The sequence below is a fragment of the Nipponia nippon genome, unplaced genomic scaffold (genome assembly GCF_047370975.1).
Source record: "Nipponia nippon isolate SJK-2023a ecotype South Korea unplaced genomic scaffold, ASM4737097v1 scaffold_5, whole genome shotgun sequence".
Taxonomy (NCBI): domain Eukaryota; kingdom Metazoa; phylum Chordata; class Aves; order Pelecaniformes; family Threskiornithidae; genus Nipponia; species Nipponia nippon.
The window spans coordinates 65,941,368-65,969,108 of record NW_028262369.1 but is presented as its reverse complement, the minus strand read 5'-3'; the positions used below and the strand labels follow the sequence as shown (position 1 = coordinate 65,969,108).

The 27,741-nt window shown below is 42.0% G+C and overlaps 2 protein-coding genes across 4 annotated transcripts in view; one reads left to right on the top strand and one right to left on the bottom strand.

Annotated features, from left to right (window-relative positions):
• Nucleotides 1-1,506: 1,506 nt before the first annotated feature.
• NEMP2 (nuclear envelope integral membrane protein 2) lies at nt 1,507-17,729 on the top strand. The gene is made up of 9 exons (XM_087731699.1): nt 1,507-1,678; nt 4,175-4,290; nt 5,878-6,106; nt 6,278-6,350; nt 7,423-7,516; nt 8,235-8,349; nt 9,006-9,231; nt 11,480-11,656; nt 13,836-17,729. The coding sequence occupies exons 1-9, from the start codon at nt 1,549-1,551 to the stop codon at nt 14,059-14,061; spliced, it is 1,386 nt and encodes a 461-aa protein (XP_087587825.1). The 5' UTR covers nt 1,507-1,548; the 3' UTR covers nt 14,062-17,729.
• Nucleotides 17,730-17,881: 152 nt separating this feature from the next.
• The window catches only part of MFSD6 (major facilitator superfamily domain containing 6), a 30,588-nt gene continuing 20,728 nt past the window's right edge, over nt 17,882-27,741 (bottom strand). For 2 of the 3 annotated variants that reach the window (XM_087731697.1, XM_087731696.1), the window contains 4 exons: nt 25,048-25,209; nt 24,348-24,446; nt 21,977-22,257; nt 17,882-20,093 (listed from right to left, as the gene is read on the bottom strand). In XM_087731697.1, the coding sequence (XP_087587823.1) occupies nt 19,911-20,093; nt 21,977-22,257; nt 24,348-24,446; nt 25,048-25,209 (725 nt within the window). In that variant the 3' untranslated portion in view covers nt 17,882-19,910. Of the gene's footprint in view, nt 20,094-20,306; nt 20,326-21,976; nt 22,258-24,347; nt 24,447-25,047; nt 25,210-27,741 lie in introns of all 3 variants that reach the window. The other variant, XM_087731698.1, reaches the window with a different exon arrangement.

Sequence of the window (27,741 nt, the reverse complement as noted above, 5' to 3'; positions counted from 1 at the left end):
AGGGAAGCAGGTAAGCACAGAATCCAGCATTTCTTTCTTCACCACATTTGCTAGAGAAAGTGCCTGAAAAGTTATATAAAGACGACACCCAAATTACATGAAGACAAATAAAGATATAAATCAATCGCTGCTTCCTTTGGAGACTGAAGTTTGTCAGATGTTGCACACGCTATCAAATCCCAACTATTTTTGCCCTTATTCTCCGCTTCCTCAGCACTTGCAAGGAATAATCCACAGTTACATGCGAGCCCAGCCAGCACCGAGCGGGTGTAGGAGGCAAGGCGAGGAGAGCCGCAGCCCCGCACCACCCACTCCCTGCAGATGTAAGTGCCGAGACAAGGTGCGAGGCAGTGGGCAGACCCCTTCAGGTGTTAAAAAAGCCTATTCTGGCACCCACGGGAATTGGATCCAGCCCTAAACAATCAAAAATAAAACCAAAAGCAATCTTCATACAGAGAAACGGCGTACTTTTAAGAACAAGGAAGGGAACACACTGTAGCAAAGCAAGTAGGTTGGAAAGGCCAAATGTAGCGCTCAGTGTAAAAAGAGATGTTGGTGATGCCAGCATGCCTTGGCAAAATTGTGTTTATTGATTTTCATAGAATAGGAAAAAAGCTCCAGCCCTTTCCACCCCTGACTGCTGCCTGTGACTCACAAGTGATCTAAAACAACTGCAATGTGCAAGTGGGGACAGGGCTGAGTCGGACCTAGCTCGTGTCTTCACAGCGCTGGCGGGGGAAATGTGCGTCCTGCTCCAGGCTCTTCTTGTGGCTGCCTAGGAAATACAGAAAAGCTGTGGACGTTGACCTCCATCAAAGCACTAGTAACATTTAATTCAGGGAACTCCTCTGGGTGGGCAGAGGGTCTGATTAATGTGTGTCCTTCAATGGCTGACTCAACCACGGCCCATGGCAGGCACGCTGGTGACCCGACTTGGCCTTTCCCTCAGGCCGGGAGGGGAAGGGGGCATCGGGAACAGGGCGCGTAAGGAGACAGACATCAACCCTCCTCTGTTCAGCTGGGGTGGCTGCCTTGGTTGAGGTTTGGGAAGTGTCACAAGCCGCTGACGTGAGCCTTTGTTTCGGGACCAATTCGTACCCTGACTGGTAAGCCCAGCCACCGTTTCTGGGAGCACGACCCAGGGAAAGACTTTTGCTGAGCTGTTACGCTCATATGATTTTTCTTTTTCTTTCCAAGTGCGCGCTCTTAACTCCACTGAAGCCCTGAAACACGAGGTAGGATGTAACGCGCCAGAAGAGGTGCCCCCCGCCGTCAGCGGTGCCGAGGGCCCGCGGCTGCCCCCGGACAGGCGGCTGCCCCCGGCCGGGGCCCCTGCCCGCTCCTCGCACAAGTGTTCCGGATAAACCGGGGTGAGCCCCCTGCCCAAGGCCGGTCACCCCCAGCCGCCCCGGCCCGCCGCCAGCCGAGCGCGGCCCTGCGGGCGCAGCAGGGCGGCGGGGCAGCGCAGGGCCGCACCGCCCCTTCCCCGCACCGGGGCCCGCCCTCGCCGCCACCGTTAGGGGCGAGGCCGGAGCCGGCGGCCGCCACATGGGTCCGGCGGGGCCGCCCCGCCGCTGGCAGCGGCCCCAGGCCCGGCCGAGGCCAGGGCCGGTGCTGGCGCTGCTCCTCCTGGCGCTGTCCGGGGCGGCGGGGGGCAGCGGGCAGGCGCCGTCACCAGGTACTGGCCTTCCCCCCCCCCCGCCCCCGAGGGGCCTGCGCGGGGCCGGCAGCGCTCCGCCGGCGGCGGCGGCGGGGCAGAGCGGTCCGCGGGCGGGGCGGCGGTGGGCTTGGTCGCGGGGAGGGTGGCGGGGGTCCCTTCCCCCTGCCCGGGCGCTCACCGGCGGGGGGGTTTCCTCACTCCCCGCCCCGTCCCCGTGAGAAGAGGGAGCGGGGACGCACGCTCTCCTGCCCCCGCTCTCCCTCGGTCTCCGTCGCCCCCGGTACAGCGCGACCTGCTGCTGCCCAAAATGGCGCTGCCCTACGGGGAGGCCGGGGCCGCCGCCTCCCCGCCCGCCTCCCTCCCTGTCCGCTTCGGCCGAGAGCTGAAGTCGTTTCAGGGGCCAGACGCGTCCCCTGGTTCCTCCCGCTTGTCCCAGCTCAGTTCCGTTTCCACAAGGACACCGAGCTGCCGCGGAGAAAGCGGCACCGAGGGCGCAGAGGGCCAGCGCCGCGCTGGTCCGCGCCCGCGGCAGAGGCCGGGCGGCCGGGTGCCGCTGGCAGAGGGCACGGGCCTGGGGCGCGCCCTGCTCCCGCTGGCTTTCTCCTTAGCTTGGTTCAGGGGAGTTGGGTGCGGAACAGGTCTTTTGTTAACGAGGGCAGTGAGAACCCTAAAGGTTATTCTCACTTGTAGTAGTGATGAGTAACTCAAGAAACTGCTTCCCCCCTTGCCTTGGCGTTCCCGACTCTGGGGCATCCTCCGGATTCTGCAGCAGGTGCCGATGCTCTCCGCTGCTTGCGATCTCAAAACTTGAGAGCTGCCCTCTCTGCGTGTCCTCACGGTAGCTACAATCCTCCTCCATCTCACAGTTACCTGTTGGGAACCATCTTTGCTTTTGGAACGCGATTGTTTCGTTCTATGGAGCTTATTTTCCTGAAGAAAATGCCTTAAAATTAAGGGGGGTAAGAAAATACTTTCTAGCCTTCTATGTGGAGGACGTTGCTTCTAATGTGGATGGATAATTTATCCACAGTGGCAGAAAATCCTAACACGCCCTGGAGGGAAGGCGTGGGCGCTCTCGGCTGCGTTTTGGCCCTGCTTAGGGTATCGGTGTTTCCTACCACCGGGTTATCTCAGTCTGAGCCCCGGGTAGTGCCCAGCCTCGCCTGCTTGCTGCGTCAGTCGGCAGCACTTTTCAGAGACGAATCCTTTTGCAGCTTCCTCTGATGGCCTTTGTGGAAGCGCCTGTTACGAGGCACAGCCAGCCCTTGTCGGAAGGGTTGTGCTCCCTCCCGCTGGATTTGCCGTGGATGAAAATTAATCACATGGTTAATTTTTCACAATAAAAATGCCCAAATTTTAAGTTTAAACCAATTTACTTTAGCAGGATCATCTGTGGACACTTTAATTCTGGAATGACTTAATAAACTTATGTAAGAACATCCACTCAGGTATTTTTCATTGGCATAATTAAATTGATTAAAAAATAATTTAGCCTAAGTTCAGCTTCCTTATAGAGACAGGGCAGGTTTTTACCTGCAAACAGTATCTCCTTGTCCAGATTGAGACTATTTTGCTGCTCTGAGTGTATGACAGTGTTTTAGCAGTTATTACTGAGCTTGGCTAAGACCTACATTTTCTATTCAGTGAGCCCGATGATTCCCTCTGCTCAGATCTGTAATTATTTCCTTTATTCTTCTCTTTAATTATGTTCCCAGAACACTGCGGTAATGCACTGTAGGGTATATTTTACACATGTATATAGATCGGAATGTATGTTATTTTTCAAAGTTTGCTCCATAAATCTTTTTAGGTGCATTTCTGCTCAAAAGTGCAATTTCATTCTGAAGATCGTAGGGGGTCACTAACATTTCAGGAGAGTTAGACTAATTAGCATCCCGAATTAAATGACTTATGGCAAGCTATCAGTGCAGTTGCCTTATTAGATGTCATGGCTGGACTATGTCAGGAAAATTTGCTTTAAAGAGAAGAGTTGTGTTATTTAACATTAGAAACATTTCCGAGGGAGAGGAGTAGGACTTCTGCAATCAGCAGCCATGTCATGTGCTAAATGACTATTTTAATATGTAAGCCTGTTTACCTGCTCAGACTCCCACAGTTGCATTCAGCACTGGTATAAGCATTGACTCTGGTGGAGTTACACCCACTCGTGCCAGCAGTGAATTTGGCCCAGAGACCCTATTCGAGTGCCATCAAAACACTAATACCGAAGCCAAGCTTTTGTGGATTACGTTTTTAAAAATATCACCCTAGATTAATTTCTTTCTTCCAAAGGTGTTGTAGTTTACTGTGGAGCCTAAGTGACTTGATTAAAAGTCTAATTTGAATTTTTATCTAAATCATATTGAACATGCTACCCTCCAGCATAGTTCTTACGTTTGATTATCTGCAAACTGCTTGTGATTCCCTCAGCACATACAACAATGAAATGGAGGAAAATTATACATTTGTATTTGATACATGCTTAAAATTAACTTTTCTGCCTCCCCCCCCCAGGTAGAAACTGTAGCTTTTTGCAGGAAATGGATGTCATCCAGAAACGGGATGAAAACTGTTACTGCTATCTGCAGAACAGAACCATTCACTTACAGTACATTTGGTCGACTCTTCAGGTAAGAGGCCGTTTTGGGGATCGTTCAGACATGCAACACATTTCACGGGAACTTCTGCCAGCAAAGCGTATGATCAATTAACAAGATCAAAGCACTATCGCTGTGTAATTCGTAGTTTGCATGGTGCATAGGTAGGGCCATGACAAAAATGCAGCATTGTGATCCTCCACTTCAGATGCAGTGAGGTTCGGCCTCTCTTTGTTAGAAGGATGTCAACCAGGCTTATAGTACGATGCCACACAAACATCAGCCTAGCGTTGCATATTACTTTGTTGCACACCTTTTCTACTGATGGACCACTGTTAACCTCTGCCACAAATGTTTTTGCTTATCACCAAATGCCTTTATAAAACTTTTAAACTTGAGGATAAAATGCAGTTCCATGACTCACTCGTTGTAGCATACCGGGCCACGGTATAGGAACCAAAGGTGTACTAGATTGTGACTAATGAAAAAAAGAGCAGTAGCAGTGCATTTCTGTTTTTCTGAGTAACAGGTGGTCATCTTACAAGAAGCATGTTTAGAGATTAGCTCAAAACAATATAAAAATCTCTTAATAGTGGAAGCAATAATAGCTAAAGGAACAAGCTGACTATCTGTGTGGTTCCTTTTTTTTCCTGGGAAGTATGTTTCTAGACAAGGGAAGGAAACCGCTTCACTTCATCTCTGTTGGAGGAATTTGCTCTCAGAAGTGGAACATCTCTTTGGCTGTTCCCAGGACTATTTTCCTCAGGAACATGCTGCAGATGTTTCTGTGAATGGTAGCAGACTTCAGGTGGTGAAAGCCTCCAGCAGGCTTTCCTGGAGTAAATGTTTAAAAGCAGGAAGTTCAGTTTTCTTCCCCAACAAATTGCTTGCTGACATGTTGTCTCTTCTCCCAGTAGAAGCCTGTTTTATTACCTGTTGCATCACTCTTTCGTAGATGGGTCTTTGTTGTCTAACATGCCTTGATCGAGAGCTCACAATGAATCACAGTCTTCAGGAAGATCATCCCATCTCAGAAGATCGACAAGATCTTTTACCAGTTTGGTGGGAGAGGGTGCTAGGAACTAGCGAGAACCCCAAAAATACCCAACAGGAATGTGCTTATATTTAAATTTCTGGTTATGTTATCTTTCATTTTCCGTATCCCTCTTCTGTCCCTAACCTGAAGATTGCAGTATTAACTACAAGAAAAGCAAGTCCAATTTCTTACGGTTCAGGAGGGGAATGGGGAAGCGTATGAACATCCACAAAAGAAACTGTGGTCAGTCAAATAGTACTGGTTGTGTTAGAAATTTGTGTGTGGGCAAGTGTCATGGTAAAACCAAACCCACCGAGCTTTTGGATGGATTGAGAGGCCCCTCCATAGAACTTTGCTGACGTTGAGTTCTCTGAATCACCTTGTAAGGCCTAAACCGTTAAATCTTTGCATAATGTTAATAACCAATATGAAACAACTAAGAATTGCACTAGCATTTTATTCTCGAGATCTCTATACTGATTCTCATTATCACATGCATGGCTTATATGCTATATAGTTCAGAAAAACAAAAAAGCCCAGTGATTCTGAGCTACTTCTCTGTGTATTCTGTTGTTTGTTTTTAGGTAAAAGTTAACAGCAGCGAAGTGTTCAGGTTTGAGCCTATTTCAGAAAAAAGCAACTGTCGTAATTCAGAAACTGTTTTTGAGTTTGCTGCATGTGCTATTCAAATCTTCTGGAAACCAGAGACATCTACAGAAACTTTCATAAGCATAAAACAATATGGAGAGGATATTTGTTTCAAAATACAGCCCTTCAAAACAGAATCGTACACTGTGAGTGTGAAACGAGAAAGTAAGTAAAGCTTTCAGTTTAGATTACAGATAGATTGGTATTGCCAGTGTTACTGAATGTACCATCTCTTCTGTAAGAAGCTTGGGACTTTTCTGTTGATATTTTATATCATCAGCATTTCAGACTGAATTAGTCTAAAGTACATTTCTATTTTTTTCCCCCTTTTTTTAGTGCTAGATGGAAAACTCTTGTTTTTGTTTGTAGCGGGAATTTTTCTGTTCCATTTTGCAAACAGCCTGAGCAGGTGAGTACTAGCTGCTGGTTTTTGACCTTCTTTCCCAAAGCCTGTGCATCTTTGGTCTGTTTTCTGAGCTAAAGAGGCAGTTCTTTGGGAAGTGAAATAAGGAAACTGAACATATATTTAAAACTTCTTCATACCATTTGTGTTTGAACAGATTGTGACATAGGTTAACGGTTGGACTGGATGATCTTAAAGGTCTTTTCCAACCTAAATGATTCTATGATTCTCTATCTTGGAGTGCTGCACTCTTATTAATCACTGAGCTGTGGTAGGGTTCTTGTACTCAAGCTTCCAGCGCTGGCCGACACCAAGACAATCCTCAACCAGCAAGTGTGTGGATGCAGAAAAATTCTCTCTCCCTTTTGTAGACCATTGAGGCTAGCTGAATGCTAAATAGTGCTGCATGTATTATAAACGATGCCTTCCTGCAGCGAGAAATGCTTAGGATGAGGCCATCTAGGGCCTCGTCTGCCTCCACCTTTGTGCCAGCCTTTCCCCATCGTTCTTTGGGTCACGTTTTGCATAGCATGTAAGGGAGGATACTTCTTGTTAGAGCAAAACTTCAAAGCAAAATGAGTCACATTAATTGTCAGGAGGCACCTCTAAAACAAGCAAAGCAGCAATAGGTTTTATAGAGTTAAGTCTGAATTAGAAAGTCAGACTTTATAAATGCATAAGCTTAGAAAAAAAACTTGTGGGTTTGTGGAGGGGTTTTTTACATTTTAAATGAAAAAAAATAAAACTTTTCTTGCCGTACAGAACCATATTGGTACATAGAAGAAAATGAAATTACTAAAACTAGAAGGTCAATGAAATCAGAACTAGTGTGAGCTTTAAAAAAAAAAACAATGCAATCTCCTAGCCTGTAACAACTCCAGTGACCTTAAGTATCTGTTGGGAATTTTTTCTTACATGGATTTAATATCCAAACTGGGCCTGTTAACGATGTAATTACAACCCTAACTTACAGTTGTGTTAAGTTCTTATTGAAGATCACTGCTGTTTTTACAAATGTTGGCATCTTAACCCATTACAAATTATACTTCTCACCGTATTCTCTCTTGTTTTCTTACAGGAGTACCAAGTTCTTTTACCTTTCTGGAATAATACTGGGTGTTCTGGCTCTGCTAGTCTTTGTCCTGTTGACACTTAAAAGGTTTATTCCAAGGGTAAATCTACATTTGTAAGACAAAATAATGAGAATCATCAACATCATAATATAGGAAGTGAAGAGTACAGAGCCAGATTCTGATCTTGCTCTGTGTTTGTGGCTAGGTAACGCCACTGAAATGACTGCAGGATTGCTTGCGTCAAATAAATATAATTAGGTCAGAATCAAGTTCGAGTTAGCTTGCTTCTGAGTTTAAAGTGAACAGGAGATTGTTGATGTACAAGAAGAGTTTATTCTGAAACATAAATTATTTTTATTGGACTGGAGCTAAGCTTACTTTTGAATCTATGAATCAATCTAAATCAAAATGTAGTTTTAGTGGCAACTGGGACAGATTCTCTTCCGTTCACCAGAGACAATTAATTGCAAGGCAGATGTGAATTTTTCCTTTACTTTTATAAAGTCCATGCATTCCCACAATATTACTGAGATATGTTAATTGGAAATACACTGCAGTAGGCTATGCTGTGACATTTGGACATGATAGACAAATACAGAGATGCGGTTGCTCCACTTAGAATTGACATTGTTTAGTTGTAGCGTGCAGAGCACTATGCAGTGGAAGTCTAACGCAGATCATAAGCCCTGTAGGTCTACTGAATATCACATCTGGTTTTGCCTGTGAGTTGCCTTGCACACAATGGTCCTGATTCTGACTTGAAATTTTTTTATTTTTTATTTATTTATTTATTTATTTATTTATTTAAAATTTCCAGCACAGTACCTTCTGGATCTTAATGAGTGGCTGCTGGATGTCCTCTCTCTATTTTATTTACTGCTTCAAAGAGAATATGCAGTGGTTGTGGTCTGAACACAGATACTACTTGTTGGGTAAGAAAATTATCAAAAAATGTGCTGCAGATTTTGGTTTAATTTAGTGGTTAGATGAGTACCTGCCCATAAAAAAACAAAATCAAGTGACTCCAATTTATGGAGTACTTTTTTCTCCTAAGCCACAGACGTTGGAATATTCCAAAGGTTCCTAATCCATTCAAATGAGCATTTACTCACATTGTATCATTAAATAAGGAGTTTGATACAGTGGGCCAGTAGCAGCTTTAAGAGCAGATTTTGCCTGTATTATTTGTTCATTGATTTGCCATTACATACTTCCTGTAACAGCAAGAGGGCAGCTACACTGGTCTGTATTTTGCTGGATCTGGGAACTGGATGCCCGAGTTGCTAACTGGGTATGGCTACAGGGGCTGACAAATCTATTGATCTGGCACCTGCCTCGACATTCTCGCATGGAGAGAATTCATGTGCTCATAGCATCAGCTAAAGGCTGTGCACAAATCACCTCGTGAAGTCTTTGCACACTTTTGAAGTATAAACCACATGCAACATAATGCAGGTAATCTGGAAGACAACACAAGAAACAGCAGGCTATACTTCACAGCAGTTGCAAGCTTTGTGAACCAAACTAATAAGATTTATATGGGTAGTTGGCATCTTTTTCTCCATGTCCTCCTTTTCTGTTTCTACAGGGTATTTTCTGGCTGTTGGAATTACCAGCTTTGCCACTTGCTATCAGCATGGACCGCTTACCACTGAACTGAGCATAACCTTGTTCACGTGGACACTACAGTTAACAGCCTTTGTCTTGATTTATTGTGGTGTCACCATACCTCAGGTTGCGTATGCAGTAATAGCAGTCAGCCTCTGTTCAAAAGGCCTGTGTTACCCCCTTGGTGCTGCTTGTCACATAGGCAGGTTTGTATCTATTTGTGAATGTCCAAGTCCCTGTGTCACCAGCAAATACTGGAGGCTGATAATGAAAAAACCCTTACACTTCAATAATGATTTATGGATTTCTAATACTAGTTCATATTTCTACGAGATGTAAAGCTGCAATAGAACAGGTTTAAATCCCTGAGATACAGGAATTTAATTATTTTCCATTTGGCAGTTTTAAGCACAAGTTTTGTTCTATGGAGAACAGAGAAATCTGGCTGTGCTCGTAAGTACAAATGTAGCACCTTTTCGTCTGAAGCACATGGTAACCAAAACATTTCTGTTTGGTTGACTGATTAGACTGCAGCAACACTGCCTTGGTTTCATGTCTAGTGAGAGAATCTGCAGGTAACTTGCACTGAGTCTTATGGGATAAAACAGTGTACCATCACCTAAGAAGCAGATGTTAAAAGTGACAGTCCTTGTAGGTTAGTGTAGAGTTCAGAGACTAAAAACCCACGTCCACAAAAATAATAGTTTCCATTGATTTTAGTTTTCCAAGGTTATTATCCTAGATGTACTTGTCTACATTCAATTCGTGGAAACAATCTGTTATCGCTGTGGAGACATTCCCCCGTATTCCCAGAGCCCCATTTATATTGTGGCATTTGGAATGGGAACTGCTTGCAATACGTAGACCTTAGTTTGCTAAGTATTTTCATTAGCAATATGGGAACAACATGTTTGCTCATCCTTGAATTTGAAGTGTGTCTTACCACAAATACAACACTCAAATGAAGATTTTAAAAATCCTGCCAATTTACATCTGTTTTTTACCTTCAGTGATGGCATCCAGATTAAGAGACTTTAGTGCAGACTGTTCCGTAGCTGTGGACTTCTGCTGAACTGCAGAGAACCAGGAAGAGGCAAAGGCTAGAACTGGCATAACCAAAATAAAAACCAAATAATTTCTTTTTTAGTCTTTTACACATTGTTTAGTTTGGAAGAACGTATTGCTTTGCTCTTGTGCTCTTTATAAATGTTAAAGTGTGGACAGGGTTGAAGCTTTTTTTTATTTTAGGTAGAATTTATCATTTGTTGAAGACTGATTTTTGCCTGCAGCTGAGAAGCACCTACAGTTTCAAAAGCAACATACAGGATCAATACTTACCTGATGTAAGCAGGTTCAGCTCTGAAATCAGTAAGATTTGGCTACGAGTTCACAGAAGTCAGAACACACCTGTTTTACCTAAAACACTGTTCTCCATGTGGACCTCTTTTTCGTTTTCAGGAACCGATGCTTCTATAAAGTGAAAAAGCACTGAAATATAGCTTTACAAATTTCTCTTAGGAGAATGATAAGGGGTTTTTTTGTTTCAAAACACTAAGCAGTAGCATGAAACTGTGAGGCCATGATGCCAGATACACAGTTCAGAGCAGCAGATATATCAAAATAACTACGAATCTTACATTATTTGTTGTTAAGATCAGTACTGATCCCCCTGAGCCAGCAAGAGCTTTACCATTTGACCTGAATAAGGGCTCCAGTTCATTGCTTCTTTACAGGGAAATAAGGAGGAAAGTGAATGCTGCTGGTTGGAGCAGGTGTTTTTATGCAGAGCTGAAAGTTTTATGGGCATCCAGCCCTTGCTTATCTTAACTCATCACAACATTTAAATTGAAAGCAGTCGACAGAAGGGAACAGAACATGGCACACTTTCTAATTGATATCTAATTATATTATACATTGCTACGCAGCAGCTAAAAAAACATCAGATTGTAAACATTTTGGCCTCAGACTACTCAGTTTTGTAATTTAAAGCAAGATTTAAGAGAAGCGATCTAGTAAACAACATGAACAACTCATAACAGACTTAGAGCATTGCTTATCTTCAAAGTTACATATGCAGACTGGGTTTTGATTCAGCCCATGTCTCTGCACAGACACATTTTGCATATTGCACCTAAAAATGGCTGAGCAAGCAGCCATCTATTTAATTCTATGAGATTTCAGTCCATGCATACACAATAGGGACCTGATCCAAAGCTCATTTGAAACTCATTAGATATCATTCTGGAATTCTGCAGCTTTGGTTAAGACCTAGGGTAAACAGGGTAACCAACATTAGACACCTCGTCCTAAAATTTTAATGCAAGAATGTAGCTTGTCCTCTCAAAAGCATAAAAGTGATTAATGTACGTTAATAGCAGGTAGTAGAGAAAAAGGATGACGATAACTGTGTGCCAGAAGACTTTAGAAATACTGATTGTTTTCATTTCATTCTAGAAAAATGAAGAACCACTTCAAATCAAAAAAGTTAGTGTTTAAATGCCTTACTGAAGAGGAATATCGAGAACAAGGTGAAACAGAAACTATCAGAGCTCTGGAGGAGCTACGCTCATTCTGCAGGAACCCTGATTTCCCATCATGGTTAGCTGTATCCAGACTCCAGTCCCCACATAGGTAAGAAAATCTGGCCTCTCTAACACGGGAGATGCATCGTACAGACACTGTTACACAGCAGACCCAAATGCTACTTCAGGCGCTGTTCCAGGTGCATTCATCTTGCATGCAGTCAGATCTGCAGGTAGCTTTATCTACTTGAGTAATCCCACTGAAGATCACAGCCACACCTCTCAAGGATATTACTTGCTGGTGGTATTAAACCCCATTTGTTCCTCTCCAACCATAAGTTATTCTGAGAGTTTGCAGACGTTCACAGCTAATTCATGGTAATGGCAGCTTTCCTGAAAACGTACAGGCTTCCTACAGTGCCTCTGCAGGCTCCTACACTGACTCAGGTGGCCGTCTAACCAGTGAAATGTCCCTTTCTTCAGTTTTTAGAGCAGTACACTTTTGCATTGTGTAAAACTGGGGCAGGCTGAAGATACATGCTCAAATATTACCCGCATTAAGCTCTCCAACTGCAAGCCTGCACAGCCAAGAAATCCTATTACATGAAGTATCAGCCAATATCTAAGACTAAGAATACAGAGAAAAAAAATCAGTGCCTGCACCTAGGAAGTATAACAGGTAGAAGAGCTGCTCCAGATATAGCTTGAGACAAACTTACGACAAATATGGGTTAGGAAGGGAAGGGTCAGATAAATGCAGCCAGAAAATATTGCAGAATATAGTATTAATTATAATAGTATATTTCTGTCAAAACCAAAACTTTTAAGATATCAGAAGCAGAGTTCCACATATTACCTAGCCACGAAGACTTGGCCCTTGCCACAGAACCAAGTATTGCAATTTCAAAGGAGCCCCAGTCAGCTTGGAATTTAATCAATGAAATGTTAAAACTAGTTTCAGAACCTTCATCTTCCTTGGATGGGCACACAGACAGCCTCTCTGCCAGGTTTTATAGATTTACTGTTAAACTATCTTATTTTCTAAGATACTTGCATTCTATAGCATGATTGAAAGTTATAAAAAATGAAAACTCACTGCAGTATTGCAAAACAAAATACTCCCAAATGCGCAAAACAAGCAATTGAGACACATGTATTTTCTAGCCATCACTTAGTTAATATAGCTCTTACAAATTGTTCACTATAAAAACACAAAAATAAAAAGGAGAACCAACAGAAGTCTGACTTAAAGTTGAGTACCCCTTCAAACTTCCATTAAGCATCAGGAGATAGTTCACCACAAGGCAAACCTGTAAAACACAGCCAGTCCAACTCTGTTCCCCATTTAGACTAACAGTGCTTCCAAGAAGAGCGAGGTGACAACAGCCATCTCACAGAAATGTTAAGTCTAAAATGTAAATTATTGATCAGTTTACCAGAACTCCAGAATGTAGCTGCATTTCCTTTTTCTTACATTTCTCTGATGCTGTCGACACTTACCCAGGTGTCAGGACTGCCGTCTGTTTCCACATGCTTGCCAGAAACCTCGAGCTCCATTCTCTCTCTTCAATGTAGCTGTCCACTGAAAGTAAGATTTGTGGCAAATTGAAATGTAGGGACAGTGCTAAGTTCAGGCTTTGTTTTGCCAGACCTCCCGTTTGGCATTTACTTGGAACAGCTGCAGAATTCCCAGACTGCAGCTCCAAAGTTCACCAAAAGCAAGAATTCTTTGGCAAGACTTGAGCTCGGCTTGCCCAGAACGTGCATGCTGCACCAGAAGCAAGGTGATAGCACAGCAGTGTAGGAACGCAAAATCCTCTCCGTTTTTCCTTTCATTAGCAATGTCAACTTACCTGAATTCTTACAGCCTTTGTCTCAAATACGCTACAGCTTTAATTTATTTTTAGAAGCTAAAGTGCCGTCTATCCAACTGTACAAATGCTTACTCTGGATTACCCCACGAGTACTGACAAGATGTGAAAACGAAGTTCTATCTTTTTGCTTAGTCACAAGACCTTGCAGATGGCCTCCAGAAGAGCAAAAGTTACTTATATAGAAAAGGTTGAAGACTGAAGAGAAGATGAGGCAGGAAAACAAATCTTCAGAGTTGTTGCTGTCCGTTGCGATTTACTCTGTGTTGTTCAGGACTCCCTAGCTCATGCTGCAACTTCCCCTCATCTGCACTGCACGGTCCTTAAAACATCCCTGCTTAATTGGCAGCATCCCCTGCATGTACAGTATTTCTTCCATCTCTCAGCTGATCACTTCTCCCTTTAAAAATCTGGCAGGTTTGCAGGTTTTGTTCTGGGATCTCCCCACGTCTCGCCTGCAGAAACAAAGGCGCATGATGAGGAATACGGCATGGGGAGCTTCTTCATGGAAGAGCAGCTCTTTGACACAAGGGCAGAATCTGAGCAAGATGATCCAGCCAATTCCATCCATGAAGCAGATGAGGAGGATGAAGACGAAATGCATAAACAAATTCCATTTCCATATGCTACTGAATTGCTCTGAGCTTTGGGAAATAACCAAGAAAAGGAGAGAGGGAAAACACATTTGTCCTAGAAAGGAAGGATACAGACAGAACTTATTCTTGGTGATTTCTTATGGTTGCTGGTGGACAAACAAGGATTTTTGAAAAAACTGTTTCCTGTATCACTGATGTTGCCTGATTAGAGCAACAGAAGGAAACCACAGGGGCTGTTGAAGTGAAGAGGATTCTCATGCTATTGGTACGTTAACTGGGGAAGTAAATGTTGCTTATTTCCAAAGAAAGTACTGGCAGCAGCCTGTCCCACCAGGATGCCTTGTTTTTCCAAGGATACTACCTCTGGAGAACCGAGAATCTGTTTTGGCCCTTTTCATTGTCAAGTCCTCTGTGCTGAGCACTAGAGGGAGGAGAAGCCATTATTAATAGTCTAGTTTTACTAACCACCCTAGGTTTCAACAATTTTTATAATGCTGTTAGTGTGATGATAAACTATTTTTATTGTTGGTGAGACTTTTCAGTGCTAAAGATCAATAGGTAGTTAACGCAGTTGAACGAGGTTTTTTTGCTCTTCTGGCTAGGCTTTCTGTCCGTTAGCTTCATTTTGCCTCTCCACATTTAAGCTCCTCTTAGTCTTCAGAACCCTGCCTGACTTTTCACCTTCTGCTTGGATTTTTCTCTTCTTGGTCTCTGCTCTAGTTACTCTGCACTTTGTTCTTTCCATGTCTTTGTTTCTTCACATACTCTTCTTCCCTCTTCTACAGGTCCCTCTCTGCTGAACCTTTCCTCAGTCCTCTGTTTCTCCACCTCTGGCAACTGCAGATGATTTAGGAGAGGATTTCCGTCCCCAAATGTATTTTTACTATTGCTTTCGATTTCACTGTCACCTTACCTCAGGCGGGTAACTGCCCTCCATTCCAGGCCTCTCAACGGCCCAGAAAAGGCAACAAAGGCTGAGGCTGTTCCAGCTACTTGGAGGAACTCCTGTCAGCAGGGCCGGAGCGATGCTGTAACCATGTAATTGGGAATACAGATAACTCACATACAGCTCCACTGTCCTCAGAGTACTCAGTAGTTTGATCATTCAAGAAAAAGTGGAAAGTAATTCCTGGCAAAACAAGGAGGCAGGGATACCTGGCTCCTACCTCCCTTTCTTCAGCCCTCTTTGGGACTTAGCATAGGAGATGTGTGGGGAGGAAAAGAAAAGTGCAGGGAGAGAAATTTAGACAGTCAGATGTCTTTCAGCTTATGTATTACACAATCCTAGGCTAGGGAGTAGATCATGTCCGCTCAGTTCATCCACCTGCAGAGGTCATTTCCTTCTTCTGTTCTTTAGACTATCCCTATATTCTTCTATCCTCACCTTCCTGTTTTCCTTTATTGTCTCCAAACTGCAGAAAACAAAAGACCATTAATTCAGTCACCATCTGATCTTACAGACCCACCAGTGTGGGTGGTGGGAAGCAGTCAGCTTTCCAGAAGGGCATTTCAGACCAGGATATATTTGTTTTAAAAGGGATCTCTTTTCTTTGTAACGTGCCCAGTGATGCAGCACGACTTCAGCACTGCATGCACTATCGCGGTTTCTCGTTGTCCATCGCTGGACAAGGGAGAAAATCTGTTACCTCTAACAGTGCTAAGAAGTACTGCTGTACCACATTCCAAGAGCTCCTCTGTATAAAACAGGACTCAGCGTTGATGCTTCAAAGCCTTATTTATATGGTCCTTCCTCCTTTATATTGCTTCAACTTTGCTTCATTTTAAAAGGAACTCTTCCATTTTACAGTAGAGACACTTAACACCCTTTTGTGCCATAAATTTATAAATACATATGCAGAATCTATAGCATGTTTAGCAGAGAGAAACCCTGTCAAGCAGGTGATCTAAAATACACTCACTGGTAAGTCCACAGCATTCAAAAATAGAACAAGAGAGCTCCTGAACAGGAAGGCCACAACCAGTAAGAGTCACCTCTAAGGCAGGCTGCTACTACCAAATTCACAGCTAAATTGCCACCCACGCTCTGGAAGTCAGGCTTGGCTTGGGGGATTCTGTCACTAGCAAGAAGCTGGAAGCATTAGCTGTTGTGAAAACGGAGGTTTCATGGTTTGGGAGAAGGAAGGATGGAAACCCCTCTGAACAATTATCTTAGCAGACTGAAGATTTCTTACCTTTGCCTGTGTTGCCATCATGAAAATGAAGTACTCAACATGATTACAGATAAGTCAAAAAAGGATACTTGAAGAGATGTCTTAAATGTTTTTTGCATGTTTTAAAGCACACAAGATTTTTCAGTGTACTTTGTAGCTAGCTAAGAACTCCCATCCATGTGATTTGAGGCCAAGGGGGAAAATCAGATTTATCCTAGCTTAAACCCAGTTTTTCTGGATTTCCTCTCTTTACTGAGGTAGCAATGATTATCCTTCCATACATACATAATACATATTTATATACAACAGCCCAGATAATACATTAAAACAGTATTTTACATATGCAATATGCTAAATGGAAAAGCCCCCAAAAACCAGGCAATTACATTTTTCAGACAGTGTCCCTATTTCTAAATTATGTAGAACAATACCAGGTACACCTCCCACAAGGGAAAAAAAACACCAACCACCCTACGTTTGATAAACAAAACCCACCAAAACCAACTGCTGTCATTTGAGCCCTTTGCCAACAGTGAGTTTACTTGCACAGTGCTCCTGTGATATATGGAGATTACATAGGTTTACTGAAACAACTGTTAAGTACTGTCCAGTGTTCAGCCAGAAAATCTGGCAACAGAATCTAAATGTTAATCCATTGCCTTAACCATTATAAAAGCCTTTCTTCATTAACAAAGGATGAATTACGTTTATCTTCTATTCCATGGTGTTAAAAAAAAGTTAGAAATTCAATATTTATTTTGTATTCACGGTACAGCATACTCGATATACTATCTTGTACTTTCAAGATTTTTTTTTTTTAAATAAAAGTATTTTTCAACTATGTGGTTCTCCTCCTTTATGCATTTACTCTTTTTGGAACAGCAGGACATGTGACAATGAGGAGCCAAGCACATTGGTTGTGTTTATGTCCTGAGGTTTTCTCCCTGTTGCAGATCTAAGAAATGGTAACTGTGCATTAGCTGGGGTTGCTCCAAAACGGAGCGTCCCCTCTACCTCGAATGCATCTCCCTGAAGGAACCTGCCGTTCCCATTCTCCACTCATGACAGATCCAAACCACCACAAAGCCAAATTTGTAAGGTGACAAGCGAAGCCTGGCAGTTACACACATGCAAACAACAAAACAAAACTAAGATTTCTCCCTGTCATTGCTTTTGTATGCATACAAATTAAGTATTCAAAATAGTAAAAATTTAACTGTCGTACACCTAAGATGAAAATAAATTCCAGACAAATGTGCCACTGTATAGGGCAGGTGCAACAGTGCAAATATAATGAGAAGTAGAAATTGGAAGTATTTCTGTACGAGCCGATGTGACCTGCACTTAGCAGCCTCCATCTCAAAACTGCTAGGTGACAAATGTAATCCAATTTTGACTTTTACTCATGATGTCCTGCACTCTTCCATATCAACCTGTTTATGATGCACACTGGTGTGCATCCCTTACATCCTCTTTGCCCCACAAGGAAATCTGTGCCTACGGTCAGATTTTATCATGAAACAGATTTTAACACTGCGCAAGAGTAGTTCCCAGGCTCCAGGTTTGCTATCCTCCAAGGCACTGAACCTAGCAAAAGGTAATTATCATTGAATTATTTTCAATTCCAGTGATTATGTTCACTGCTGGCACCATAATATAAGCAAATGTAATAAAAGTTCAGATTGATACCGTTAAATACATTATGGATATTTTATATTTCTTACCACAGTTTTTACAGTTTCACAAATATCAAAACCCAGGTGTACATGTCCATTTTGCAACATAGAATGACCATACAATTCCAAAAAGAGCAGGCATTTCAAATACACAATTCTGAAGTGTAAACACAGTGTACAAGCTCTTCACCTCACAATCCAGGTGCTATGCAGTAGCAGCTGAGGTAACACCGTACAGCATGAACTCAACGAACGGTTGGTTTGCCTCAAGATGATTTTTAGCATCCTTCTGTCCTGTCACCTGTTCAGTCTTTAGTTCTCCCCCAAGTTATACAAACATACAATAAATAAATTTCTGATTTTAAAGGACACTTAGACAAGTCATGAGGATTTATGTGAGTACAGTACATTTAGGTTCAAGTGCAAAAAAAGTAACTAGTGGCTAGTCATTAATGTTTCTTTTTATTGTCTATGGTGTTGGTCCCAGGCACCACCAGAACATGGGTTGTTCTAAAAGCACAGCTATGGGACACCCCTTCAGTCAAGCTAAACAGATGTCAACGTGGGTAAACTGCACACCCCCTTTCCTGCTTAGCTGCTGCCATCTTCCTCTCCCCTAGCCCTGTGCTCCTGTTAATCTTGCCTCTGGATCGCTGTAGAGTCCCACAGCACGCATCTTCCCCATGGGAGGCCTGACACATAACATACCTCTGATTTCAAGGAGGGCTGCGTGACACTCACTCAGTCCCGCAGAAGCTGAGCGCTCAGAATCTCCCAGGAACAAGCTGTTAATACAAGCAAATGGGCCAAAATACTCTCCTGACTAACCCCCCCACACTCCTCCAAGAGCCCAAGGCTTTCCCTCCAGCAGCAATTGTCACTATGCTCCAGCAAGTGAGCTGGCTGCAGTTATATTGAAAAGCATAACGAAACATAATCCAAAGTCTTCCAGTGTCTTGACACTGGGCAAAGTAATTTCCTAAACATACTGCAATTTAGTTACGTTTGCTTCCTCCTGAGAATCTCTCACTCTACTTGATTTCTGCATCAACAACTTTGTCCCTATAATCTTACTCATTAAGATTTTTAGGCGATTCCTCCCTACCCCCCCACCTTCCCTAGGCACTTAAAGCTTACTGTTTTCTTAATAAATAACCACAGTAACTACACTGCATTAAATAAACCGTTGTATAGATGATGAAATAAAAAACCAAGAAGACAGTGTGTCCATTGAAAACCTTGATCAATCTCAGGTTGTGCAATCTTGATCAAAGATTCTTGTCTCAATACAACATCAAACCTATAATTACCCAAACGCACACAACCTATGCCCAACTGAAGGGCTGCAAGCGCAGAGATTAACTTCTTCAGAAGCCTTCCTCCAGCTTTTTTGTTTCACTAAAACACCAGTTCAAAATCTTTGCTTTGCAGAACTAAACCTTTATCTCAAACAAGATAACATTAGCTTCAAAAACATATTCTTTGAATATGTGTGTTTTACTTAATCCATCACCATAATATGAAGATACGCTTGCTAAAGCTACTCTGTTTCTGAGAAATCTTTACAGAGACAGTTTCATGCTGTTCCTATATTTATTGGATCTGATATTTTCTAATAGACTACGCAGGGAAACTCAGTTTCTCTCCTGAGAAAAGTCTTTTCATTTTGTCTTGGGAACAAATTCAAAGAAGAAAATTATCCAATCAAGGCAGACACTCTGTGCCTCAACAAGTGAAGACTGAACTCCCTTTTTCTACAGATTGCAAAGAAATCTCATAGCACTTGACTCAGCTTTAGCAAAGCAGCCAAGAATTCTTCTTACTGTTGGATCTGGCCACACCACTTCCCTCAAGAATTCCGAACTTTTGGCTTCCCTGCTCATGTTGCTCTATGTAGTCACATGAATATTCTTTATATAGTTAAAAGCTTGCACTGCATCACATTATGATCGTTAAGATGAAGGAAGTCCTACTTTTGAGCTCCTACTCCAGCATTTCCCAGGTGAGAAGCAGAATTCCATGCACTGGATTTGATAAGATGAGCACATCTCAGGGCCCTGCAGCAGCAGGCTGAGCATCATGATCCGACACAATGCGGTCGCCATCTACTTGGGAATCTGATGTTGCTGTAGGCGTTGGTGCTGAACAATTTCTAGACTGCCTGGAATCTGTCGGATTTTGGGGTTGTCTTGCTGAGCTGGCTGATGAAGCACTGCAGTTCTCATTGATTTTCTAGAGGGAAAAGGATTGCATGCAAAAAGTCAATATAAACACTCATGACACTATCCCCAGCGGTATAGCCCCAGATGCATTCAAGCACTTCTGGAAATTCACAAAGCGCTTACTTTGAATGCCCGCAACATAACAAATAAAACTTAAAGAAGCAAAGCAAAAGTAGTACATTTAAACCCAGATGACACTAAAAGCAAGCAGACAGTCGCTTACCTTCCATCTGTTTTCCTAACTGCGCTTTCCCAAGAAGCATGCAAAAAACAAACTTGTTGTATTTCAAGGGAAAAAACCACCAATTAACTGGACTTCAAAGTGTTCAGACAAGATCATTATTTTGACCAAACAATTCTGTAAAATTTTTTCATGCTCCTTAAATATAGCTTTCCTCAATAGTTCCCTCCCTCCCCAAGATACTGCTCAGACAAGAAGAACTACTTTTATATCAGCACTGCATTTTTACAGGAAGGAAAGAATAACGCAGAGATCATGCACCACAGAGATGCCAACAGGCACGAAAGCCTTTCTGGCCTCGTCACAATTCTCAGTGAAGCGGCTGGGTGGTGTCCAGCAGTGTTGGACAAGTCCCTCTCAGACACCACACAACTGCAAAACAATCTTTTCTTGCCACGTTCACTGCGTAAGTTCTGTGCAACTGCTTTTCTCCCATTTCTTTTTTTAAAAGGGGACAGCTTATACTAACAAAGACCCTGAGGACATTTACCAATGGCAAACAGAGCGGTTTGTCTGAACAAATTACTTTGATGTCAGACTCAGTGATATCTTCAGTGTCACTACCAAAAACATGTTCTTCGACTCGGGGAAGTTCAACCAAACAAACAGAAACCCAACCAGCCTAAAGCAGACATGCCTGTAAATATATTTTCAAGAATAAAGACAAATAAGAAAGGCAGGAGATCACTGACCAGGTGAAATTCCTACACACTCTGCTCTGCTGATTCACACTCATATCCCAAATTACCCATTTCTAAAGACAGCAGTTGTGGAAAAAGCATTTCTGCATTTACGCCTACCGGGTGCATAAGAAGGAATCTCACCCACTCCTTCCAGACAGGTAAACACAGTGGTTTTAACATTAACCATGCTATTCTAAAACTTGCATTGACAGCATTTCCCTACTTTCCTTAAGCAGTATGCTTCAGCTCCGTTCTGAAAGGCATGTCCAAAGCATCAGAAGATAATACCAGATCCAAGCCCATATAATCATTGATGAAGCTAAAGGTATTACAAGGTATTGTAGGGGGAGACTGGACAGAAGGAAAATGGTGTAAAGTAAGTCCCAGCAATCAGACATTTTAAGTCACAGAATGGCTCTCATCTGGTATAACTCTAGGTAAAAAAAAGAGATTAACTTTATTTGAACAGAAGGCTTTGTATCCCATCAGTAGTTGTCTGGAACACCTATTTCTGCAACAATGTAGACACTGGACGGCATCACCCAAGGAAGCAAAACAAAATATAAATCATTTTACTCTCTGTTACGCAGCTGTGCATCTTCATGTTCCAACTATCACATTGTAAATTTTGCAAAATGCATAACCCACAAGATTCCAACCAATATGAAAACAAACGTAAACTTAAAGGGAATTCAGGTATATCCGAGCCTGTAAAACAGAGTCTCTTTCTATGTCTCTCCCTCTCCTCCCATCTTCAGGAAGATAATACTTGCAAAAATAGTTATTTCTGCTGTACCATAAATAGAAAACAACTCTATTTCATGCAGTATTTCAACTACTGTTTCACAACTCCGAATTTATTACAAGCTGACAGAGAATACCTGCTAGGTACTAACAGGTTTACACAGCTATAAAGGTTTTCAGGCATCCAACAAATACGTAAGAACTTCCTGTACATTAGAAGATTACCTGCAAAGGCTGATTCTCGGGAGTTGGATTAGTTTTGGATAGTTTAACCATCTCTTTTATCTGGTAGACAGCATAAGCTAAGGTGACCCAAGGAGAAGAGCTGATGCCCCAGGCAGGCTTGTTCACATCCTCTTGCTCTTCTTGGTGTTTCGTTTTCTTTAGAGGGAGTCTGGGCTCAGTCCGAGGCATGATATCGTCCGACTGCTGTTGTACAAGGTCGATAGTTGCTATGGGAACAGGACTGGAAGGCACTGGGATCCTTTCCGCCAGCATTGTCTTTTCTGAAGTTTAAAACAAAATAATCACTGGCAAAACCCAACAAGCTTAAAAAAATGTGAAGCAGACAATGAACGCTAAGTGTTTCTTGCTTTCATAACATGGTTATCGCTGGCGAGACATGCCACAATCTAGTTAGGGAAACATGAGGTGGATGTTGCCCTTACAAGCAAGGCTGTTCTGCAACTGCAGCGAGGTATTTTAGATGGCTGCATAAACAGGAGGGGCGAATGAGTATGAAGCGGTCCATTTGTTCCCAGCTAGCTGTTAGAAATACATATTTTCATGTTACATGAAAATTCAAGTCATCTTCATGTTACATGCAAATTGAAATAAGTCTTTTAGACCTGTAGCAAACTTACTCCTCAGCATAAAGCCTGCATCTTACAACTCACTCGTACTTGTAACTAAACACTGGCTTCCCATGGCCTACATCATCGCAACAGCTGTTTCTGACCTTAAAGCTTCTAAACCTACTGATTTGACTTAAAGTTGTTCTACGTCTTCACCACTTTTTTATTTAAGAAACAAACCATCCCTCCGTAGTTACTGAGATGAAGTTATGCAGTTAGTGAGAAAAAAACAAGGTTAGTGACACACTGGAGGAGACAAAATATCTGTTGCAGAGTTTCAGGTAAAGGAAGAAATCCTCCCAACAGATCTTTACATATAAGGTCTTCTGATAATCTGAAATAGTTCTTACAACTGTCTTGAAATGTCACGCATAAAATGACTGTCATGACCCAACGCAATGTGTCTTACAATCTTGAAGAGCCAGAGTATTTATATACAAGAAGTAATTAAAGAGATATTTTTAGAAACTGTTAGATATTTTAAGTAATAGCTGTATGTTCTCTTTAAGTCTGTAAATAACACATTCTGTAAATTTTGAGAAAATATTTTTTCTTAGTAGAAATATTTTACCGATTAAAAATGTCTTTTCTCCAAAATTATAAAATCATACTTTGTTTACAGACTCTTAGATAGTACTGGATATTTTAAGCAATGGCTGGATGTTCTCTAGTAGTGAAGAAATGAAGAGGCTAATCCTGCACACACTTGACCACATGCTTAGTTTTACTCATCCAACTGGTCTTGTTGAAAGCAACCTAATGACTGCCTTGCTTAAAATTAAGATACACACTCTTAAGATGGATAGTGTGTATTAAAATGAAAACCAAAGACTGAAACAAACTAGATAGAAAAAGGCCACTAAGAACAAACTATTCTTTTGTAAGTTCACATGTAATTAACTGAAAGTTGATGGGAAACAAACAGGAAATATCCTTTTCACCTTTCCATTTTTTGCCATTATTGTTTTAACAGAGGTGAAGAAAATTCTAGCAAAATAAATATTTGAACACTTCAGTACAGGCAACTTGATAACTAGTCAAGGACAATCTATTTCATATTGCAGCTAAAGAAAACTAACTTTCATTTCATACTCAAAGCTCATATTAGAAAGTAATGTTCGGGTAAAATTCATGACTTCTCAGAATTTGCCACAGTTTTATTGTCTTTGTAAGAATTAGATTTATGCTAAATTCTTAACTTTGCACTAAGTATTTCATTTCTGGTTAGCCTTTATATTAACAAAGGCAGAGATGAAAAAGTACAAGTTCCACCTGAGGGGAGATTTCTCGAGTGCCAGAACAGAACTCTGGCAGTTATAAAAGTTTCTGTCCTCTGAAGCCATCTCTACAATTTCTGGCAGAGGTGGCTTGGACTGGTAGACTATGAGAGCATGCAGCGGTCAAGGTGACCTTAAAGAACTGATGCAACTGAAATGACTCACTACAGCTGTTAAGACCAACCTAAGGGGTTCCCAGAACAGAGAGGACATACAGGTAGTGAAATATGTTACGCTTTCCTCCATTGACCTCCAAGAACTCAATGCTGCCCTTCTTACAGCAGCAGCAGCGCACCACTTCAATTTCTATCATTGCTCAGGAAAAAACTTCTCCCTTGAAAACAAACTGTTTTGTCAAAATCTGAGTAAAGACACCAAACATACAAAATTAAAGCTGCAGGGAGCAGCTTCAGAGACACCTTTTTTCACTAGCTCTAATTTTGTAGTGTCTCAGTGAATATTTACCTTCGTCTTCATCAGGAACCAACAGCCACTGGATCAGTGCAAACAGAAGAAGGATCACTAAACAAGCCATCCCTATTCCTCTGAATGTGGCAGCAGGACCTGTAATGAGATTTTTTTTTTTAATTGAGAATTACTACTACTTAATTCTACTTACTTAATAGAATAATACAACATGAGTCAGCATTATGAGCTCCTTGGGTATGTATTGTCCCATGTAGACTCATATTAGCTTGGTTTATTACATTTTCCTCCCCCAACACTTCTTCTACAGGCTTTGCAAAGGATTTTTAACTAAGTAATTAGATTCTCATTTGTTCATCGAGAGGCTGCATAGTATCAACCTATTCTCTCACAAACGATTCATTCATCTTACTTAAGGATCAGGTTAGAGATTTGCTCACACAATACTAAAAATACCTAGGCATAACATATTTACTCAGTCTGTAACACTGACAGGACAAAGCCATAAGCAACCTGACCTGAATTCAGTGCTATCCTTGCTTTGATCAGGGGCCTGGACTGGAGATTTCCTGAGGTCCCTCCCAGCCTGAGCAGTTCTATGACTGCATGATCTATACACAGTGTATTACTCTTTAAAACATAACAATACCTTAAGCATAAATAAGTTTAAAGCTGGTAGTTCAGTAAAACCGGAACTTCAATAAAGAAAATAAAATTCTTCAATACAATTTTTGCTTACCGAAGTAATTGACCAAAACCCCTCCAACCATAGCCCCGCATCCTCTGCCCAGACCCAAGTGGAGACCTTGCAGGATTCCCTGGGCTGATGTTCTCAGCTCCGGAGGCACTGCTGCACTAAGGTACGAAATACAAGCTGCCCATATAGCCGCATGCGTGACACCTAGGGAGATGAAACATTGTGAAGAGTACAGGGTCGCGAGTATGCTAACACAACATCAGAGCAACTTCACTTATCAGTTGGAGCACACGTTGGAGAAAAACAACAAAATCCTTTCACTGACAAACGCCTGTGAAGTACAAATCAGCTCTTGGTAATGTGATACTGGCAACCAAGCCACAGGGAGACATGACGAATCCTTCTTCTGCAGAGTCTGTCAATAGCTCTTTGTCCCTCTAAGATGACCTCACTTCTCTTCTTGAGACACAGTCCCTAGGAAGACTAAATAAAGCACCTTGAAAGTCTCTCTGCCAGATTCCTCGTCTCTTTCAGAGTGACCCGAGGCCTTTGAAATATGGTCCTGATTTCATAAGCTGCAGGCAATTGAAGCGTTCATGACTCTCAGCAGTCTCCTTACTGCCACAACGAAGGCAGTGCAAAGGTCATAAAAGCCAAACAAGATCAGAGATATCCATGTCATTTCAGAGGTAGGAATTAATCCCCTCCTGCCCTTCTCACTCCCCCCAGAAACCAACCCCCAAACAAACTCTTTCTGAACTCAACACCAACACACTCTGCATTTAGCACTGAATGCTCTGGATGGGAAAAGCACGCAAGCTCCTCAGGGTAGGCCAAAGATGCCGATTTTCACGCCTGCTGTTTAGAGGCAGAGTCAGCGTGCCCTTCCTCCCGCTATGACTGCATCCTGCGTAGGCGCTGCCGCCGCCTCGCATTTCACCTGCTCCCGCTCCGGGGACTGAGCACAGCAGAGGTCCTCACCGCTATAAACAACGGCCACGTACCCAGGACGGCCCCAGCTCCCCAGCACAGATTTTGGAAGTCTTTTTCTGGCACGTGCCTTGTAGGTTCAGGGTTATGAACTTTTTTTCCTATGGCGGCAGGAGGACAGCTAAGGGGAAAGGCAGTGAATGACCATCAGCGTGCAGAAACACGCTGCAGGTGGAGCCCTCGCCTTTGAGCACCTGCTTGGTGAGGTTTCTGTGGAGTGGGGAAGAACAGGACAGGAAAAGGCAGGGTTGTAGAGAAGTTGGAAAAACAAAACAGTTTTGTAGCTCATCACACATTAAATAAGCCTGAACTATTTTGCCACCCTCAGACTGAGTGGGAATATTTTTTTCTTATTTGAGCGGTATTAAAAATAGTCATCACAGCTTACCAAGGCCTAAGCTCTACTGCCTCGGTTTTAAAAAAATGTTGGCACAACTGATGATTCAGTCAACATGTTTCTGTCCTCTACACTTGACTTATTAATGAACATTTGGCCACTCAATAATTACTTAGGTATTTAGGCTGAAGACTCATAAGAGCAAGAAAACACATGATTTTGTAACATACTCACAGAATAACTTGGGTTTTGCTTAGCTGTAAAATTATAAATAGCACTGTACGGATTGATACAGTTCAGGTATAGACATGTTAGATGTCCACAAGGCTGTGCACTTCATTTTCATTCCAGATCTAAATACAAGTTTCTCAAGCTTTGGATTTGTAAAGGCCACCTTTATACATTGCAGAGCCGGTTTTGGCAACAGTACATCATGTTGTTGAAAAATAAAGGCTTACATGAGGACGAGTGTATTTTACTTTAGCGTTTACAGTTTAAGGCTTTAAAACTCACAGATTTGCCACCCCAAAAGCTCAGTTTTAAAACTCAGTGAATATCTACTTTTTTTTTTAATGCAGACCCACGTATGCATTAAAAATAGCAACCAAGAACTGTCCCAATAACAAAGCAAAGCTAATCTAATATAGATAATGTGGGTTTTGGTTTAGAAAGGGTATAAATTAATGTAAAACATTCAGTTTTATCAGCTATCAAAGAGCAAGTCAAGTTTTAAAGCCAGGCAAATCAAAAACACATCAGAAATTATTTGAACCGTGAAGCACAATAGCACTGTATTTGTTTGAAAACAAAAGGCCATAACTTAACCAACAGGTTCTTGGATGTTTTCACCTTCACTAGGCAATCCAGATAGAACACAGTGTTCCCAGTTCCTCTGAAAACAAATCCATACCTTTAAACCAGCTTATTTCACCTGCCTTTAAAGGTACAGGCCTTTTTTTTTTTTTTTTAATATGTGTACATTACTAATGTGATTTTTATTGTAATTATTTATACAACAGTGACTATTTGGAACAGTTTTCACAACAACTTTTGTAAGAAGTCTGGTCTGGATTACTGCTAACCACAATTCTTTTAAAAAGAAGTCGTTCACAATGTATATATTGTGACATTATTTGCTAAAACCACTAACCCCCATTTTACCATCTGGACTATAGTTCCAACAAGTGTAACAATCCTAGTGTTATGCTTAGAATACCAACATTTAGCAAACTTAGGATAATTTACATATAAACCAAGAGCTGAGGATTTGGGGAGCCAAATTTACTTCAAGAGAGATATATCCTAATTATTGCCAGTTAAAGACCCAAGATTTTTGGCCTCTATACATAACTGTGTTGCTGGAGCATCAGTAGGAGTCACTTCTTAGAACGGTACTTGTTTTGGAATTT